We start from the raw sequence: 19,988 nt of genomic DNA on the forward strand, positions 1-19,988 counted from the left end.
CATGGTGGTCTGTGGCAGAAACGCAATAGATATTTTTAGGGTTTTTAAAATAAGTTTCGTTTTCTTTCAACCCCTTATTTGCCAAGAGTGGCACTGAAACCTGAGTAGTTTCATGTGCTCTGCCTACCCCTTCATGGGACACAGGCGTGATTGTATGTATGTTGTATGTATGTAAAATAAGTACCTACGTGAAGTAACATGGTAAATTAAAAATTATCATTAGATACTTATTTGCGGAGGTGTAAACAATTTCGTTCGTTTTGCCATATATCAATAATTACCTATCTATATTAAATTCATTAATCCGTATACATTACATTTTTACAATTAAGTGTATGAATTATACTTTTTATCGTACGGTCAGCTACATAAATATCTATACACCTGTATTCATTCAATTTTGAACCTTCTTCTTCAGTAATAAGTTTCGATATGTAAAGAAATTGAAGGACGATACACAGGCGGGCGGAGACACCGCGCGCCGCTGCGGGCGGGGCGGGAGGGAGGAGGGGTGTCGATGGACGATGTCACGTGGGATTCGCCGCGCGAACTCATCATTCGCGCGGTCGGCTCCCTTCGCTGCCTGCACACGTTCGCTGCTCTCGTACGATTTGATATTATACAGGGTGCCCGGTAATTAATGGACAACCTTTTAACCACCAAGAGGGCACCTTATACTGGTCCAGAAAATCTATGGGATATGGGTTAAATTGTGGTGTAGGCGAGAGGCTGGCAACCTGTCACTGCAATGCCATAGTTTCGTTTTCTTTTAACCCCTTATTTGCCAAGAGTGGCATCTTATACTGGTCCAGAAAATCGACTTTAAGGTTTAGTAAAAGTCGCCTGGTTTTCGAGATTTTCACAATTTTTAAAATTTTAATACCTACTACCTAAAATTTTAAAAAGTGTGAAAATCTCGAAAACCAGGCGACTTTTACTAAACCTTAATGTCGATTTTCTGTAAGGTGCCCTCTTGGTGGTTAAAAGGTTGTCCATTAAATACCGGGCAGGTGCACCCGGTATATTTGTCAAGCAATTTCTGTCGTAAGAAAGCGCGACTCATTCGCGCAGTCGGCTCACGTCTCTTGTTGTCGTACAATCTGACATTATTCAGCTACCTTTTATCGCTTGGCTTTAGTTCGCATATACAGTGATACAAGAGTATAGGTATAGGTACTACAAGGTCCAAGGCAAAATACAACAATAGATAATGTATTTAAAATCGCTGTCAGTAGAAATTGCCAACAATGTAAACAAACCATTATACAAAATATCAATATTTTAGCACAATTTTATTATTTCAAAGGTTGAGGATCACAATTTGATATGAATTGATTAAATAACACATGGATTTAGCCAGTATCTGATGAGTTAGAATGAAAATTAAAGACATTTTGACTACAAGGTTTGTTTACATTGTTCACAAATTCTATTGACGGCGACTTTACTAAATAATATTTATTTAGAGATGATATGAAGCGAAAGCAAGTGAATGATGAAATGACGGATGATAGGGAGGTATGGAAGCGGAAGACATGCTGCGCCGACCCCAAATGAATGGGATATGGGCAGGCGAATGATGAGTAATTTCCCGCTAGAAACTTGCGTTATACTATTCTGTATACTTTTTCAGCTACCATAACCAAATTTAGATTAGATTAAAAAACCTTTAAGTAAAACTTAGAACCTTTCAGATTGTTTTACTCACCCTTTCTGATGTTTACCATACTTACTTACCCCGTTATTCATAAACGTACACTAAAGTTATCAAGCCGATAAATTTCGTTTGTCCCTTTCCGACGTATTGGTGTGATAGAAAGGGACAAACGAACTTTATCGGCTGGATACTTTAGTGTACGTTTATGAATAAGGGTGTTAAAATTTATAGCTACGAAATTTTACATGAAACACCTACCTACTTTAAAATAAAATAAAAAATGTTGAATTTGGTTAACATTATAAAAGACCTCACGCAAGCTGTGCTAATTAGTTCGCGAATTCGTCGAGAGGTGGCGCTAAACACAATTATGCTCATTAGAGAACCTATACTTCTAGCCTAGCCCAGTCCTTAGAATTATGTGAGTAACGTAAAAGTTTTGTAGGTACGGAACCCTTGGTGGGCGAGTCCGACTCGCACTTGGCCGGTTTTTTCCTTTAATATAAAAATGTTTAGAATCGTTAGCAGACGTTTCTGCTTGTTAAAAATAAATTTATGTAGATGCTGTAGTTTAAGTAAGTAGTAGCACAGAATATATAATAAAGTACAAACAAGTGTAGTAGTTAACCTAGCGTGATGATCTCTCGTGCGGCAAATCGAAACATTAGTAATACTTATAATTTCCATTTCTATTCGAAGAAAGTAAACAACGTGTGTAATTCTGTATTTTACAAAACATTATTTTGTATTGACTGTGAGTAGACTTGTAATTATTAGGCTACTTTCCTTCTAGTCAAATCAGCTTCTTTTTAAGAACTGACAAAACGAATTTGAACAATTCGCTAAATATGTATTGAATTAATACGAAATCGTGTCGAGTGACGTCACGGTCCACTCAAAATAATAATAATATCAAAGCCATTTTTTCACTCAATCACTTTATATCTTTGTTCAATCAATTACTTTATATTTTTCTCTCCGACTTATTAAATAGCAATTGGGTTTAAAAATAACTACTATCCATGTTATTTTTATAACTATTCGATGTTTTATTTCGTGCGTGGTATAATAGTTATTTGTTTTACAAGGGGGCAAAGTTGTTGTTTAACCGCACGTGCCAATATTGATACCCGAGCAAGCGAAAGATTCCAATATTGAAACGCGAGCGTAGCGAGTGGTTCAAAAAGTGGAATCTTGAGCGTTGCGAGGGTTTCAAGGCACGAAGGTTAAACAAACTTTGCCACCGAGTGAAAAACAAAATATTTTACCACACCAACACGAGTAAAATACTGACTATAAAACATCAAACTAAATCAAATCCATCAATCTATTCAATATTTATGATTTAAAATCATTATTCATTATATAAAGGTAAATTCTACCAGCCAGCTTAAGACATTGTAACGTTATACGTTACATGAAACTATTATCACTCAAATAAATAAAATCATAAATAAATGTACCTCTTAAAACTATATATTTTACAAGCTAATACTTATAACTATTTACAATATACATCTATTTTAAACAAACAAAGTGCAACAGTGTTCGTCGGCGCCGTTTTAGCGCTCCCAGAATAATATCGCGTGCAACATTTTAGCGGCCCGGCAACTAGTCCTTTTGTTTGTCACATCTGGTGACACCTATATCGCAGCGGCGCTTAGCCGCGCGACCATTTCCGATCTTCATTCGATACAGAACGCACGGCACATTAATATCGGTCTTTATACATGTATCGTTTCGACATGTAACCAATTAAATATTTTGTCGTCTCTAAACGTTCGTCGAAGTGCTCAACGTTAATATTTTTATAGTAACGCGAGTGTAATAAACCCCAAATTGGGTAAGTGGTACATTTAATAACTCAGATGTAGTTAATTCTTGCTTATTAGATTAAAAGACTTTGTGTTGTAATTTTAGTGCTTAAAATATCTTCCTCAAACATCAACCTATTAAATACTAAATACTGTAAACTATTTTGCACAATCATTTCGTTGTAACGGTATTGCATCAGAATTTATTTCCACCCTCATTTTAAAAAAATGTAAACTGCTGCATCATCTTTCCAAAATGTAATCTCCGATTCTGATTGTGAACATCCACGGCATCACTGCTACATCTTAGGTGCTTTCTCTTCCTTCCGCTTGCCGAGGATGTTCACAAATCATGCAGCCGGACTGTTTTCTCATGGATTTGGATGACGCGTTCCAGGGTCCAAGGTTCGGGCTGTCATTTGGAGTGTCGACTCCACCACAGCCACATCACCACCATCGCTACTCTCGCCAGGCAGAGCAGACCTCCCTTGCCGAGCCCTCGGACAGCCCCTGAGTACCTACGGTCGGCTGCATTTCCAGAGGGGCGTCCCCCCACCGACGGCACAAACCAGGCGAGAGTACCTAACCGCAGTGTAGACAGGATTTTGTGTGAATTTATAAAAACTAGAACCTACGACCTAAATTAGCTCAAAATTTAATCATTAAATTTCTCGTTTCCGAACTTCGTCTCCGTTTCCGACATTTAAATAAACTAATATTTTTTGCACGAATTTGGATTACTCATTTCTCTCTTTTAGCTAGTAATTCAGACCTTAATCGTGACAACATCAAGTTAAAATTTGTATGAAATTACTTCGCACTCTTGTGGATAAAATGCAATTTTGCTATCTGTTCTCGAATAGGAAAGTAAGCCTTTACCAGTTGGTGTGGTGAAAAATATATATTAAGTACAGGCAAGTTCCATATAATTGATGATACAATGAGGAATGATCGTTCATTCTTTCCCCTTAGCAACTAAATATGTGTTTCTCCCTGTATGTTGCTGTGTGTACATATAGTTCAAATGTACTATAAATAATGACAATAAACATGCAGAATAATAGGTTTCCCACGCTCCCAGTAGTGACATCAAAAGATTGACATTGATTTTACATCGTCCAGTCCAGACTCCAGTCGGACAGCAAAAAATATTCAAAAATCTATTGTTATTTTTTTAGTGCCCGGTATTTTTGATTGTGCTTTATGATTTTGGTCGCCGTAGTCATGAATTAGCATAATCTTTATGATGATCTTAGACCTTTGCAAAAAAACAATGTTACTTATAAGCTTTTTTTTGCTTAGCGTTTGTTGTACAGTCGTAGCTGTCGAGGTGCTCAAAAATATCAGGCCCCGTAGCCGAATGGCATTTCTGCGATGCGAAACGCCGCAGAAATGTAGTCTGGCTCTGTCGCGCCGGTACGCCAGAGCGATAGAGATAGATAACTACGAAAGAGACATTAACGTGAGCGTTTGTGCAAACGGCTACGCACACTGAACACACACTCCAAATCCTTGACAATAGAGGCGTGTTCAGATATTTTTGAGAGCCCTGTCCGCTCCGATATATCTGATGGCGACTTCACGTACTTTTACAATGATACTTTTTCAATTATGAACTTATTGCTCTCATAGAAGCAATTTGTACGCAAGTATAAAATAGCAAATAAAAAACTTAGTATTTAGGAGGTAGGATATAGCGAATGATAAGTAGGAGGTAGGGCATAGCGAATGATATTCCACTTTATGTGGTAGGGCACAGCGCAGCGGATATCATCTCGCTCGAATCTAGAGCAGAGCCCAACTGGGGAAGTAGGTACCTCCGCCTTACAGAAGACCGCAGCCAAATAGCACTAGACAAAAACGGGAGTGTACAAGTTTCTAATGGGTTGGCAACGCGCATGTAACACTCCTTGAGTTGCAGGCGTCCATAGGTTACGGTGACCGCTTTCCATCTGGCGGGCCGTGTGCTTGTTTGCCACCAACGTAGTATAAAAAAAAACTTCTATAAAATGCATATAACTTCACTTTACTTCTCGTGGGCTGGTTTTAAAGTAGGTACTTAAATAAGATTAATCAGGTAGACATAATGTACTTTTCCCGGGTTTCTAATACGACAGCACCTAATTACAAAATATTATGTGAGATGCATCAGTACCCCTACCATAAGTTTTCGACCGTTCAAAATACGTATCTCGGTACTCTCGGTAGCTTGAACGCCTAAATTATGAAACGAATAAAATTATGTATCTAAATGGGCCATTTTTTTTCAAAGTTGTCCACCGCACTTTTTTTTGGTATTGGAAATTTTTATGTGGTTGCCACTCAGAATCGCGAGCTCTTTCAATTCTAATAGGAGAAAAAAAGTGTCCCAAGGTTTTTTTTGCCCTTCCGTTACCATTTTTTCATACATTTTGTATGGCGGTAACGGAATGGAGGGTTGGAAAAAATGTATGGAAATCTTGGGACATTTTTTTCTCCTATCAGGATCGAAAGAGCTCGCGATTCTGAGTATTAGTCGCGTAAAAAATACCCATGTTACAAAAAAGTGACATGGACAACTTTGAAAAAAAAAATGGCCCAAATAAATGACTTTTATTTTATAAAACACAAGTGTTTTTTTTAACCACGTCGGTGGCAAACAGATATACGGTCCGCCTGATGGAAAGCAGTCACCTTTAGCTATGGACGCCTGCAACTCGGGGATTTCAACTTTTTGTCTCTTTCTAACGCGAGCGAAGCCGCGGGCAAAAGCTAGTTATCAATAAACGAATAAAAAAATACAAAACTAAGCGGATCGTCATAAACTGATGGTAGGGGTCCCGAAGAGTAGTTTAAGCTTTAAATCGTTAATCCTCGTAAAGCCTCGAAGTGTCCGAAGAGAAAGCTCATCCGTTAGCTTCCACGGATTAATCTAACGCTTTCCGAGTTAATTAACGAAAGGTACAGCGGGACAATTGCGACTGGTGGGCAATTTTCAACTGATCAATTTTTTTCCACTATCAACTTGAGTTCCACATGTATCTACTGAGCACACGTGCCATGTATGACCAGTGGACACTCTAACTATATAATAAAGCAAGAACTGTTAAACATGGAAAAAAATCGAGTAGTTGAAAATTGTCCCCTGTCGTAATTGCCCCGCTGTACCTTACTTATTCGACCTATTTGAACGTATGTGGCTGTCTAGCTCAGAAGGGTAAATATTATGCTTGAATGAAATAAAATGTCGAATACTTATGGAAGTCATGTGGCCGGGCCGATGCCACTTCTTTTTAAACCAAAACCACAGTATAATAAAGAGTACTATCGTACAGTATGGCCACTCCCTCTAGGTTACCTCACAGTTACCGCCTGTCAAAAATGCGAACAGTCGACCTGTCATATCTCACTCATACAAGCATTTTTTACCTTGTCACTCTTGAAAACTGCAATAGGCACATCAAAATATTTACGCAACTCTTTAAAAACCTACTAAGAATCTTTATCATATTTACAGTGCAAGTGAGATGTCAGTCTGTTTGTTCGTCTGTATCTCTGTATGCGGGAAGATTACGTCGGCTCTTCGCGATTGTGATAGATAAGTCCGGTAGCGTTTTATACAAGTCTTGTGAATAATGTGGCGTTCCATGCCCAAACGATCCATATGCATGATTGAAAATAATGACTATTTTTTTTCTTGGTCCAAATTTATTTATTAATAAGTAATAACGTTAAAAAAAAGACTTAATTAACAGAAATTCCGTGGAAATTAAGGATAGACTAGTTTTTTGTTTTTAAAGTTGTTAAACCGCATTTGCCAATATTGATACCCAAGCAAGAGAAAGATTCCAATATGGAACCGCGAGCGTAGCGAGTATTCATTTGAAAGTGAACACTGATAGCGCTATTTTTATATCATAGGTACATATATACATAATAGGTACATGTTTATTCTTAGGGCCAGGGCTTAGGGCTGTCAAAGCGGACCCCAGGCTCCCATGAGCCGTGGCAAATGCCGGGATAACGCAATGAGGATGATGATATATAATATATTCTTAGGGTCGGGTAAGATAACATTTCTAATACAATAAAACACAAAAACAGTAAGGTCAGGTAGGGTAGGAGGAACATTAGGGTAAGAAAGACACTAGCAAATAACAATAGTTATGTACCCTGTTATTTATTACTAATAATCTTATAAAGTTATCATCGATCCTGCTACCTTACTAAACCTAAAGTACTTCGCATGGCGGGCAAATCATATGTATAAAAAATATTCTATAAAATAAATCTATCCAATTATCACTATTAATGTCTTATTAAGTAATTTTTAATATCATACGTTTGACGTAAAACTCAGTTTTTAAAAATTAAATAAACTTATTTCATAACTAATAGGTTCGAAGAACGGTCATTAGTCTGAATTATTCTTGTCATTAAATACTCGATTAAACTATTTTATCTTGATATATAAGACGAAACTCATTTTATGAATATGCATTTAATCAATGATTAAAAACCCATTAAGAACGCGCTGCGCATTTTCTTGTGAGCATCGGAGTCAAAAAAGGGTAAAAAAGTTATATAAGAGTAAAAACTGCCGTAAAGATGTACTACTTAAATGGATTATATGAAATGTTTTGAGTAAATTAAACTGTACTTTAAAAAGGTATTAACTCTCAATCGACTTCTCGTAAATACATATAGAACTATCCCTATAGTCCACTTCTCCCGCGCTCCCCCTAACTTTCATATCACATGAGGATGGACTTTCCTTAGAAAGCGGAGGAAGCTAACTGCCGACTTCAATTATGGCCCTATTGTGGCTCGCATTAGTCTAATAGTTCCAGTTCAACCCGAGCCAAACTGGTTGCGATAAACGACGCCACTGGCTGATTACACGGAAGGAAGCATATAAAGAAGTTACGTGACGGTATTTGTTTATTTTGCTACTTAAACAGATGCTTGTAACGGTACGTTTTAAAATGATAAAATAGAATAAAACAAAAGAACCACTCGTCACGGATATACATACTCGTACGCAATTACGCACTAAGCAAAATACTAACGTTAACTATAGCATTTCGAAGGTTCTGGTTCGTTTCAGTAAATTATTTCTGTAACAGTAGCGTAGCCTAAAAATCCCAATGCGGGTGCCCATTTATCCCTTCTCTCCCCATTCGTAACCCAACTCCCCCCGCGAACCCTACTTACAACAAATTACGGTACGTTTTTGTTGACTTATACTTGTATTTAAAGCAAACGGTTAAAAAAATCAACAAGCTACCTCATAAATGTAAGTAGTATGTACAAAAAATACGAATGATAGACATTTGTTTCTCAATTTATGTATACGTACCTATTATATCGCACTTACATACGTCGCAAAAACAAGTCGGTAATAAAATCCGATTGAAAAACGCCTAACAATAAAAATACTACTCAGTTCTCACGCCCACCAAATATCTCCTAAACATCAACAAACATATCAGATTAGTCAGTCTCTGAATCTGCAAAATAATTAAACATGAATAAATAAATAAATATGAATTTGCCGAAGAATTAAAGTCGTCTTTTATTCTGCCACATAAAACGCGTAATAAAATAATCATACCTACTCATAACAGAAATAGAAATAAGACAAAAGTGAAAAAACTACACGTTCAAAAGAACAACCTAATATTGTTTACTCATAAAATTATCACAACAAGGAGGTTAAACACATATTTGCCCCGAAATGGTCCTCTCAGCATGGTGTCAGCCTGGGAGGGCCAACCTGATCTTCTGTTAGGGCCATATCAATAAACTAAGTCTTGAAATGATCTGATACCCAACACCGTTTTCCCTGTATAAGTTTATCCCATAAAAATCACTCTCAGTTAAATACAATAAATAAATGACTAAAATGGCCGTCCCCGCAGGTATAACATATCTAACTTTATTATTTCGGAAAAAGCAAAAAGTTCATTGCAAAATGCTCTTAAGTAAAATTGTCTGCCAACTCATGCAATGCTCTGATACCTAACACCATCTTCCCCACAAATATAAGTGTCTTTGAAATACTTCTCAGTTACACTAAATAAATTGCCAAAATGGCCCCCGCAGATATGACATGCGATATCTGACTTTATCCTGTCGGAATTACGCAAAAAAATCGTAGCAAAATGCTCATACGTAAAACAGATAACAACTCATGAAATGTTCTTTAACGACACCTTAACCCTAAGATGGACGGCTGTCTATCTTTAGTCACCATGTCTCTCATGTTCTAACAAGTATGTAAGTGTGAAAGTGACGCATCATATGACAAATGTCAAAAATACGACCATGATACGGCCACTGATTAATAATACAAGACATACCTGTACAATAGTGCCGACCAGCAGACCGAAGGCAAGCGCGATGCTGGTGATGTTCCCAACAGTGCCACCGATGGCGATGCAGGACGCCACACCGATGGAAGTCAGAAGGAAGGTGCCGATCAGCTCAGCCAGCAGCTGGCGCCAGATCAGCTTGTTGTCGGTCACGTCCGACAGGCCGAGGATCGAGCTGGTCCCTGGGGAGAAGAGATAGGGTTATTTAGGAATATTGGTTAGCATCGCAAGATTCGCAAGTGCAAACTCCTGGACTAAGGGTGCGGTATTTTGGCGGGCCAATAAGAGTCTGCCGAATCACACACCGGAATACGTAGTGCAATACAGAACAGAATTCTGAAGATATAACAAAGTATCTAAAGTGGCGCTAGTGTCGGCTTGCCCTTATGAAACCTCAACAGTGTACACTGAAACTAACATTGCATGCAAGTTCGTAAGTTTGTCAAATCCTACACTACTTATAGATGTGAAACAACAGGACACGTTGTCCATAAAATGTTTTCTAGTTTTTAAGATTTATATCATAGTGTATATTTAAGTATTTATGACAGTAATTATATAAAATATGTTTGTGTACGATGAGCCATAGTCCTCTACAGACAACATACTTAACCTTAAGTAGTTAGATTAACCAGGTCATATCCTTACTCGATATCAGCCCCCAGACAAGGCAAGTTGTCTAAAGGGTCAGGAAAGAGTTAAAATTCAACGCCTAAAGGGATGAAAATGGATTCAAAGCATCAGGAATTAGTAAAAATATAGAGATAGTAAAAGTGCCCATCGTGTTAGAAATACAGCGAGAAAAACGACTACGAAACAAGAGTCGAGATGTTCTCACGCAATCTGACGACATACGATATTTAATTATTCACTTGCATTTGTAGATATTTATTCGAAAACGGTATTTGTCTTAGATTTATAACGATGAATTAGAAAGATTTATTCTTAGTGTTTGCTGCCTAGCATAAATATTATTGAAAAATACTCAACGCTTCGAAATTTAAATAATTCTTACACATGATTTAAATATAAGTAGTAGCACTCAAGTAGCAGTTTTCTCCGAGAAATATTGTAGAGTAATATTGTAATGATATCAACACGTATTTATTTACATATCTATTTATTTAAACTTTGCAATAAGCACAGTCAAAATTGTATAAAAGGCGAACTTAATGCCAGAAGGCATTCGCTTCCAGCTCACATTTGAGGCTGCAAGAAATACATATAACTACTTTTCTTTTTTTTAATTTCTGAGATGAGAACGTTATTATTAGCGTTTAAGAAAGAAAATAGCTGTAAAGATTCGTTTATATTGATCATAATTGATATTATAATTCAGAATTTGAACCTAACAGGTAAGTACCTACATAAATATATGTCGTATAAGTTGCTTACATGATTGAAAGTGTACCTTGGGGGCCATTATAATCGCTTTTTTACGCCACCAATTTATAAATAATTTTAGGCACCTCAAATATCGGGTATGACCATTCGAGTCAAGACCACCGAGATTTTTTGACAAGAATCATAATGTCAACCCAATTCGTGATAAGCAGGATTTTTACTGTAACGTTACTACGAGTTTGACACTGGCATATTCTTTAAGTCTGTGTCTTATTTTTAACGGTACTAAACAAGAACTAGATCCATCACTCGTACTCGAAGATGTACTTAGTAATTTTGTTCTTAAATAGCAATACTACACGTTGCGACTAATACGGGTCTACAGTACTTACTCAAGTTAGTAATTACTTTATTATCTGCTAATAGTCTTCTAAATTAATAAGATCATTAATCGAAGTAATTTTTAAGATATTTTATGTTAATTTTGAAGATCATTAATTTTAATCAATGTGAGCAGATAAAAGAGATCTTTTTTCAGTATTTACGTATTAAAAATAAGTAGCTACTAGAAAAACATAAAAGGTATTTGAAATATGGCATACCTCATTCGACTTATCGAAGCGTCAGTTATTTTTAATCAATTCGATACGCGCGTCTGCGTATACAATCAATAACAGGTATTATTATGCAAATGCATGACAGAAATGTGACCGGAGAGCATCAGAAAATACTCGAAATAGATTAGGTTCGAAAAGTACCAAAAATAGTGTTAAAAATATGTTGTATGTAACATTTAGGATGATTATTACAATGAAATTAGTGAATGTCGCCAAGAGACTTTTTAAAGTTTTTAACAGTGATGGGAATAACATATCTATTGAAGGTTTTGTAAAGACATCACTCGGATGATCTCCGATTTTATTTATTTAAGGATTTGTAAAGGGCTAAGGACACAGCACAGCACAGTTTTTAGGCCGGTACATATTTTTCAAAAATACACTTTTCTACTCTCAACATCTACGTATGTAAAAATGAATTAAATGAAATTCTATAATTAATAAAAAATAAGTTAAAAAATGGTAAAATACCCTTACTCTTCTGCATCTCATCCATAGCGTAATCCGTCTTCATTTTCACTTCCTACGGCAGACCGCACCGTTTGCGAAATTGATAAACTCTAATTGAAATACTCTTAATTGAAAAATTCCGCGGTCGCAGCGAGTCGGGTTTGTCAAGCGGGCGAGTTGCGATGCGAGCGACTTGACCGCAGCGGGACTTGCACTAGAGTGGCAAGGCAAGTGGCACTTACAACCGGGGATGACAGCGGTGGAACGGAAATCTCACTACCAATGTTATTATTATATGTGAGTGTGTATAGTAAAACGTCCCACTGTGTCGGTTACCATTAAGGCGAGATTTACTTGTATTTTCATATGAATAAACTGACAAAGCGGCTTTATAGCAATCGACAAAGTGGGACGTTTTCACGTGCACACTCACATATACGCATGTTATCTCCGAACGATTAAAACCCAAATACACTTTTCAATTTCAATATTACGTGGAGCGCGATTGTGTTGAGACTCAAACTGACATATGTGAATTTCATGGTCGGTATTGAAAAACATCCGCTCGTTTATTCAGCTGAAACGAACTCTCCTCTTAAGTTATACACAAACACGTGTGAGGATAACTAATGTATACTTTATTGTATAAAAATAAGGTGTACATTTACAGTTATATACACATACGATATGTTTTTACTCTTACTGGGGCAATGTTATCAACATACGGATTGTTATGAAGGTTTCTTGAGCATCGGTTGAGAGAATTTCACTTGAATGTAATGGATGTCTGTTTAATGTAAGCTTAATGCGATATTAGTAGCCCTTGTCAGGACATATTGCAGAGCACATACTCGTACTGACACTAGACAGATTTAACCGTTTTTGAGCCATTTGGTTTCAGTTCGGAAAGCAGACTAAAGTGTTATGGTACGTAAATAATATTCTAGAATTATTTACCTACGCATTTCTCTTTTAACTATTAGTATCGGGCAGCATTTTTTTTAATGAATAATATTTTATGGTTTATATTACTGAAACGATCAAGTCCACTGGTGGCGGAGCCGGGAATCGAACCCGACTTTAGCTTGCGCGGCTTTTTTTTTTTTTGTATGAATAGGTAGACGTTTGACCACGATCACACCTGATGGTAAGTGATGATGCGGTCTACGGTGGATCACGCTTACCTATGAGATACCTAATTACTCTTGCTTTAAAGAGACCTGGATTGTACTCATGTGGGAACACAGACTCAGGCAGGGCATTCCACTCCTTGGCGGTCCTTGGCTATTTAATTTACCTCTACACCATCGGCGCTGGTCACTGCTCTGGACTTTTCTTATTTCTATACGACATTCGTACGGCCAAAAGAGCTTGCCTTTGGTGATCTACTAGAAAACGTTTGGTGTGAAGGACCAGGGGCCGGCCGTTTCTCGAAAGGTACGAGTACAAGCCTTGTATTACAAGTGCGCGAACTGTCAAATCGTATGGGTTGTCATGGAAACACACTTGTAATGCTTGTACCTTTCGAGAAACGGGCCCCGGGTACCGATGGATCGATGAGGTCCAGAAAGACCTGTGTGACCTACGTGAGACTGAATGGCATCAGATCGCACAGGGAAGAATCGAATGGCGAAGTCTAGTGTCGGAGGCCCATTTCTCGATGCTACAAGTTACAATTTACAAGTGATAGTCACAATGTCTAATATGACAAGTTGCCAGTGGCGGCTGGTGAAAATTTCTGCTAGGCAACACTGAGCAAAAAGAAACCTACTTTATTAAATTAGGTACTTTACTAGTAATCTATTTTAGACAAGCCGGTGCATGGGAATCGGCTTGTATGGACCAGCCGCTGCTGCAAGTTGCAGAGACTTCCGCTTGTAACTTGTAACTTTCAGTTTTGAGAAATGGGTGCCTATCGCTGAGCGATCGAAGTAGGAATACGCGACAAAATTCTATAAAATGGAAATTCACCTTGCTAGGAACCCCGTGGAGCGTTATCAGGCGGTAATAAAATTTCAGTGCGAAGGAGTGTGCTCAAGATAAGCTCCTTGGATAACATTATTGCATTATGGCTGTTGACTCGCCTCAAATCTGCTACTTGTACCCCTACCACAAGTCACTGACTGAGGGAAGATTTCTTACGAGTTAAGGTAGAAAGCCGCCCTTAGTACTAATACTATCTATACAAGTCGCTCGCACTAATATGTCGATAAGTTACCGCCGTAGATGTTGAAATCAGGGTTGAGATAATAAAAAAATGTCTTTATAGTAAACTAGCTTTTGCCCGCAGCTTTGCAAGCGTTAGAAAGAGACAAAAAGTAGCCTATGTCACTCTCCATCCCTTCAACTATCTCCACTTAAAAAAATCACGTCTATTCGTCGCTCCGTTTTGCTGCGAAAGACGGACAAACAAACAGACACACACACTTTCCCATTTACAATATTAGTATGGATATGGTGTTTTTTTCCGCAATTGCTCGCAAAGTAAGTATAATGTAGTACCAACATTACCTACTTGTGAAGTCGATATTTCAAAGGGCCATCGCGCGACCGTCGCCCACGCAAGACACGGCGTTAGCGATGAGGCCAATAAATGGCTGCTTGGACTTAATTTTAACGAATGAAAAATCAATAGTAGGAGACCCGTGGTAGTGGTACTGGACTCGTTTATTGAGACACGATTATCATCTTGTAAATACAGTAGCAATGTTTTACTGTATACTGTATATTTGTTGAGATAAGGACGTTACGAAAAGATCAGGGCCCTGTTTCACAAATTGCAACTATTGTCACGACAGTGACGATGTTTTTTGTAGATATAGGAGACTATCCCTTCAACTATCTCCACTAAAAAAATCACGTCAATTCGTCGCTCCGTTTTACCGTGAAAGACGGAAAAACAAACAGACACACACACTTTCCTGTTTATAATATTAGTATGGATAAGTACTGCTCTTTTGGTAGCCAAGTCATAAAAATATTGTCAGACACAAAATCGCTTTTTAGCGGTCTCAGAAAAATTTGAAGAATGACATTTCGTAAGGGACGTAGTTGTGGAATGTCTCGAAATAGGTTCTTGGAAACAACATTGCTTACTTGCTGGAACTGGACCAGTAGGTAAGTTCCGTAGCCAAAATGGCAAAAACGGAACCCTTATAGTATGTCCGTCTGTCCGTCTGTCCGTCTGTCCGTCTGTCCGTCTGTCACAATTAAAATTTGATGGGAATATGTGTTGTATGAACCGCTACAAAATTATGACACTAACATGTAACTGAGGGATGAAAATTTTTTTTCGATGTACTGTGTGGGGTATCAATGATATGATATACATTTTTTTTTTCAAAATGGCGGAACGTCTAATTACATATTAGGTAGGTACTCGTGGTTTTAGTGGTAATTAATCCTAGATTAAGATTTCGATAAACCGTGATGAGCTATAGTTTTTCTTCTTATTGTTTTTTTAATTGTTATAGTAACTAATTATGTTTTCTGAACGTAAACAATGTTTAATAACATACGTCCGTATGGTAAAAAATATTGAAATGTAGTTTTGAAGCGGCGCAGTTATTTTTTGTCACAATCAAATGATGATCAGCCAACGATTTTAGATGGTTCTATATTCAAAATAACAGCCAAAAATAACTTATAATTAACGTTGAGAAAAAACTTTATTGTTAACGTTTCTGGAGGAGGAACAAAATTGGCGAAACCAATTTTATCAAGTTGTTTTGTGTAATTCAATTACAAGCCTTGTTATTTCCTGAATGGCTACCAGCAGAGACAATCAGATAATTAAGACTGTTGATAGTGTTAATGTCTGATATAATGTCTTGCCAAATAATAGTGGTAGAAGGTATTAGGTACTACTCGCGGTACTAGACATGAAATTTTTTTTTTATTATTGGAGGACAACACAGATTAACCTAGCTCCAAACTAAGCAGACCTGTGGGTGATAAGCGACGATATATGTAGATAGTTATATAGATAAATAATACATAGAAAACATCCATAACTCAAGAAAAAATATCCGTGTTCATCACACAAAATAAATGCCCTAGCCGGGATTGATGGGTTCGAAATCCAGGACCGACTTAGAATGAATAGAAAACAATTATCCACCCTAAGCCGAATTAATTCTTGATATCAGTACCGATAGATGGCGCTCCTCCGAGTCCTTTAAATACCTCAGAGTGAGTAAATAAGTAATAAGTACTTCAATTTCTTGTCTATCTACGATTCGTAGTCTTATGTATTAACTTGTCTGTGCTATTATGAATAGCTTCGGATCACACATCTTTCTCACGATTGCATCTTACGGACAGAATACAGTATGATTTGCATAACTTATTGTCCGATCATCTCAAAGATATCTCCACAATCATGCACTTTACTTCATTGATATTGTGTGTACATATTTTTGAAGTAAAAAAGTCCATATTTCCCTGTTCAAGTCACAAAATTTAAAGCTCATTTGAATACGATATCATAATTCATTATAATCATTAATAATTGAAGGGCATTTAGCGCTAGCACAAATTTATCCTTAAGAAGTATAATATAGAATTGTAGATGACCTCATAATGTGTAATAAATTAAATAATTATGGCAACCAAACCGCTTTTAATTAGGAACACAAATTCAACTAGTTTATTTCATAAATCTTGACTTTCAACTTTAGTTGGATTTATGTTATATAATATTATATTATATAAAGCAGGCAACAAAACATACCCGATACCTCAGCTTGAACTTTCTGGTGTTGTATTGAACCATGTGAAGTCCTTTAAATATCTTGGACACTGGGTGACCGAGGACCTTACTGACGATGCAGATATGGAGAGAGAGCGCAGGGCACTGGCTGTCAGGTGTAATATGCTGGCTAGACGGTTTTCGAAGTGCACTAGGGAGGTTAAAATAACCCTTTTTAAAGCATTCTGCCAGTCATTTTATGCCTGTAGCCTATGGACCAGTTATACGCAGCGTTCATATAATACCCTGCGCGTACAATATAATAATGCGTTCAGGATCCTGCTAGGGCTGCCTCGGCATTGTAGCGCGTCGGGGATGTTCGCAGACGCGCGCACGGACGGGTTTCACGCAATCGTCCGCAAGAGAGTGGCGTCTCTCATGCGCAGGCTGTCGGGGGGCCCTGGCACGATCTTGAATGCATTATCATCCAAATTTTACTTTTATTTTATTTATTGTTATTATTAGTTACAGTATAGGACTTATAATTAAAACATATCCCTGCAAAACTGCATCTACAGTTTGTCTGCAGGTATGAGTCTCTCTGTCCTTTTATGCGCAAATGGAATGAAATGCACATTAAAATTTGATAATAATTATTATTTAGTTTAATTAAAATTGAGTGACTTATTGTAGTAGTGTTTTGAAATGTAATGTTTTTAAATACCTAATGTTATTTATGTTACGTTTTTTATTTTTCTTTTTTAATTTATTTGTTATTATTTAATTTTAAATTAATTTGATATGTTCCTATTGTTCCTACACTAACATTAGTCTTTAAGAAAAAAAATGTTACTAATACAAATATGGGTACAATACCTGAAATAAATAATTCAATTCAATTCAATAATATAACTTAGAGAGAGAAAAAGAAGAGTCGTGGAATGTATTGGACTCATACATTTCACGACTCTTCACTTTTCGAACAGACTGTATTATTTCGTATGCGAGGTAAGCAAGTAGGCACGCAAGTACCTAGGTACTTCCTCGGCCTATAAGGTGCTATATATTAGGTTAGTATTACCAGAGTAGATAATTATGTATAAGCAGATAATTTAGGATTGGTGGAAAACGCTAACACTGTATGACAGGTAGCTAGCCAGATTATTTGTACCTATAGTAATAAAAAAGTTTAATTCATTGTTTTACGCCATTATGTATACAAGTTATTAAAACTGATTGATTATCTACCTACATACATGATTAAAGTTTATAAGCAACAATATTAATATTTTTAAAATTTGTCCGGATTTTTGAAGGTCGTTTTGGGTCACAGCCCTCACAGGCTTAGGTTTACATACGGGTATGTGTACCGTGTATGTACATATCAAATTTCAAGTTTCACTTTAGCAGTTCCGGTGAAAATTGGCTGTGACCACTGTGACAGACGGACAGACAAACCCACGAGTGGACCAACGGTTCCGTTTTTTCCATTTTTAGGTATGGAACCCTAAAGAGTCAAATCATTAGGCCAATAGGGGCCCGTTTCTCGAAAGTTACAAGCCTTGTATTACAAGTGCGCGAACTGTCAAATCGTATGGGTTGTCATGGAAACACACTTGTAATACAAGGCTTGTACCTTTCGAGAAACGGGCCCCAGGTCGTTTTCATAATGTCATAATAACTTCGCTATACCGCCAATGCACTTTATTGCTTGCTAGTGATGCCAGTTATCACTGAATATTATATAACATCAATAACTGATATATTTCAGTTTATCGTAATAATTAGCGAGTGGGCGCGTGTATTCCTCTCTATATTCTACCAAGTCTATGGTAAATGTTCTTACTGGGTTTTGGAACACAAGCAGGACCATTAGCCTAACAGGACTTACGGGCAAAGACATATGTAACTCCGTATAGACAGATAAAGTCTAAGAAAAAAACGTACCTCGGAACCATAGAGAAAAAGGTAAGGTGGGCTAGATGGCATTACACCTTTGGGGTACGCTCAGCTAGATAGCGCTTATATTAATATTTGACATTTTAACACATATTAAGCTAAGAATATGGGCCAAATTGTCAAAACTGAGGTTCAAAAGTTTTAAACCTGTGTCAAGAGATGGCAGTCTATGCACTGTGATTACACATTTTACTTCGACAGTAACTCTCTATAATACTCGATCCTCTTTGCTTACGGGTCAATCCGCGGCAAGGGTAACATGAGTCACGATTTTATGGCATGTTCCATTTATTTACGATGCATGTGATAGTTGTAATGATAGTGATAATCTATCTCTAATATATACTTTCCGAGATATGCATCGGTCCTTTATTTATGTTATTATATCCTGTAAATTATACATATTTGTTCCGTTTGTATGTAAAGGAAGGGTTGCCACGGAAGACCAGCGTCAAACTATCCAAAAATAATAGGTACCTTGACACCAAGCTGAGTGGAAACTTTTCAGTGACGTTTTTTTCAATTTTTGTGTCATGTTTTTGTAATTTATATTGTTTAAGCGTCCTGAATAAAGTTTTTTTCTATTCTATTCTATTCATTTGCAGTAGTTCAAATAAAAACTCAATGAAGTCGTGACTCACGTTACTTTTACGTTGATTCACGCTTACCACTCGGCCAAAATAACTTCGCTTTTTTTTTATCGGCAATGCATTATATTGCTTGCTAGTAATGCTAGTTATCACAGATTATGATATAACACCAATAACTGATATAAGTCAGTTTATCGTAATGGTTAGCGAGCGGACGCGTGCGCTTCTCGTTGTCACGGTCAAAACGCGTTCCTATTCATACGTAACTCTTTGATGAGTCGAACAAACTGGCGGCCGGTATACAACGTGTATTTATTGATTTCCGTTAACTTTAAGGGAAGGTTCTTTAGGACAATGACAAATAATTTCTCTAAGAAACTAGTTTCTTAATTAGAGATATTAAAAAATAAATTTAATGGCTCAATAAATGCACTTTATAACTTCCTAGTATTATTTATCATGACATTTGCCGTCAGATACTTTACACTAAACCACTGTATTACAATATACATTG

General features: G+C 37.0%; 1 protein-coding gene across 5 annotated transcripts in view; it reads right to left on the reverse strand.

Moving 5' to 3' along the window:
* The window catches only part of LOC125240805 (aquaporin AQPAe.a), a 147,202-nt gene that overhangs the window by 63,897 nt on the left and 63,317 nt on the right, over window positions 1–19,988 (reverse strand). For 3 of the 5 annotated variants that reach the window (XM_048148917.1, XM_048148913.1, XM_048148912.1), the window contains one exon: window positions 9,813–10,006. In XM_048148917.1, the coding sequence (XP_048004874.1) occupies window positions 9,813–10,006 (194 nt within the window). Of the gene's footprint in view, window positions 1–9,812; window positions 10,007–12,256; window positions 12,464–19,988 lie in introns of those variants that run through there. The other 2 variants (XM_048148916.1, XM_048148914.1) reach the window with 2 other exon arrangements.

Source organism: Leguminivora glycinivorella, chromosome Z, assembly GCF_023078275.1.
Source record: "Leguminivora glycinivorella isolate SPB_JAAS2020 chromosome Z, LegGlyc_1.1, whole genome shotgun sequence".
NCBI classification, from domain to species: Eukaryota; Metazoa; Arthropoda; class Insecta; order Lepidoptera; family Tortricidae; genus Leguminivora; species Leguminivora glycinivorella.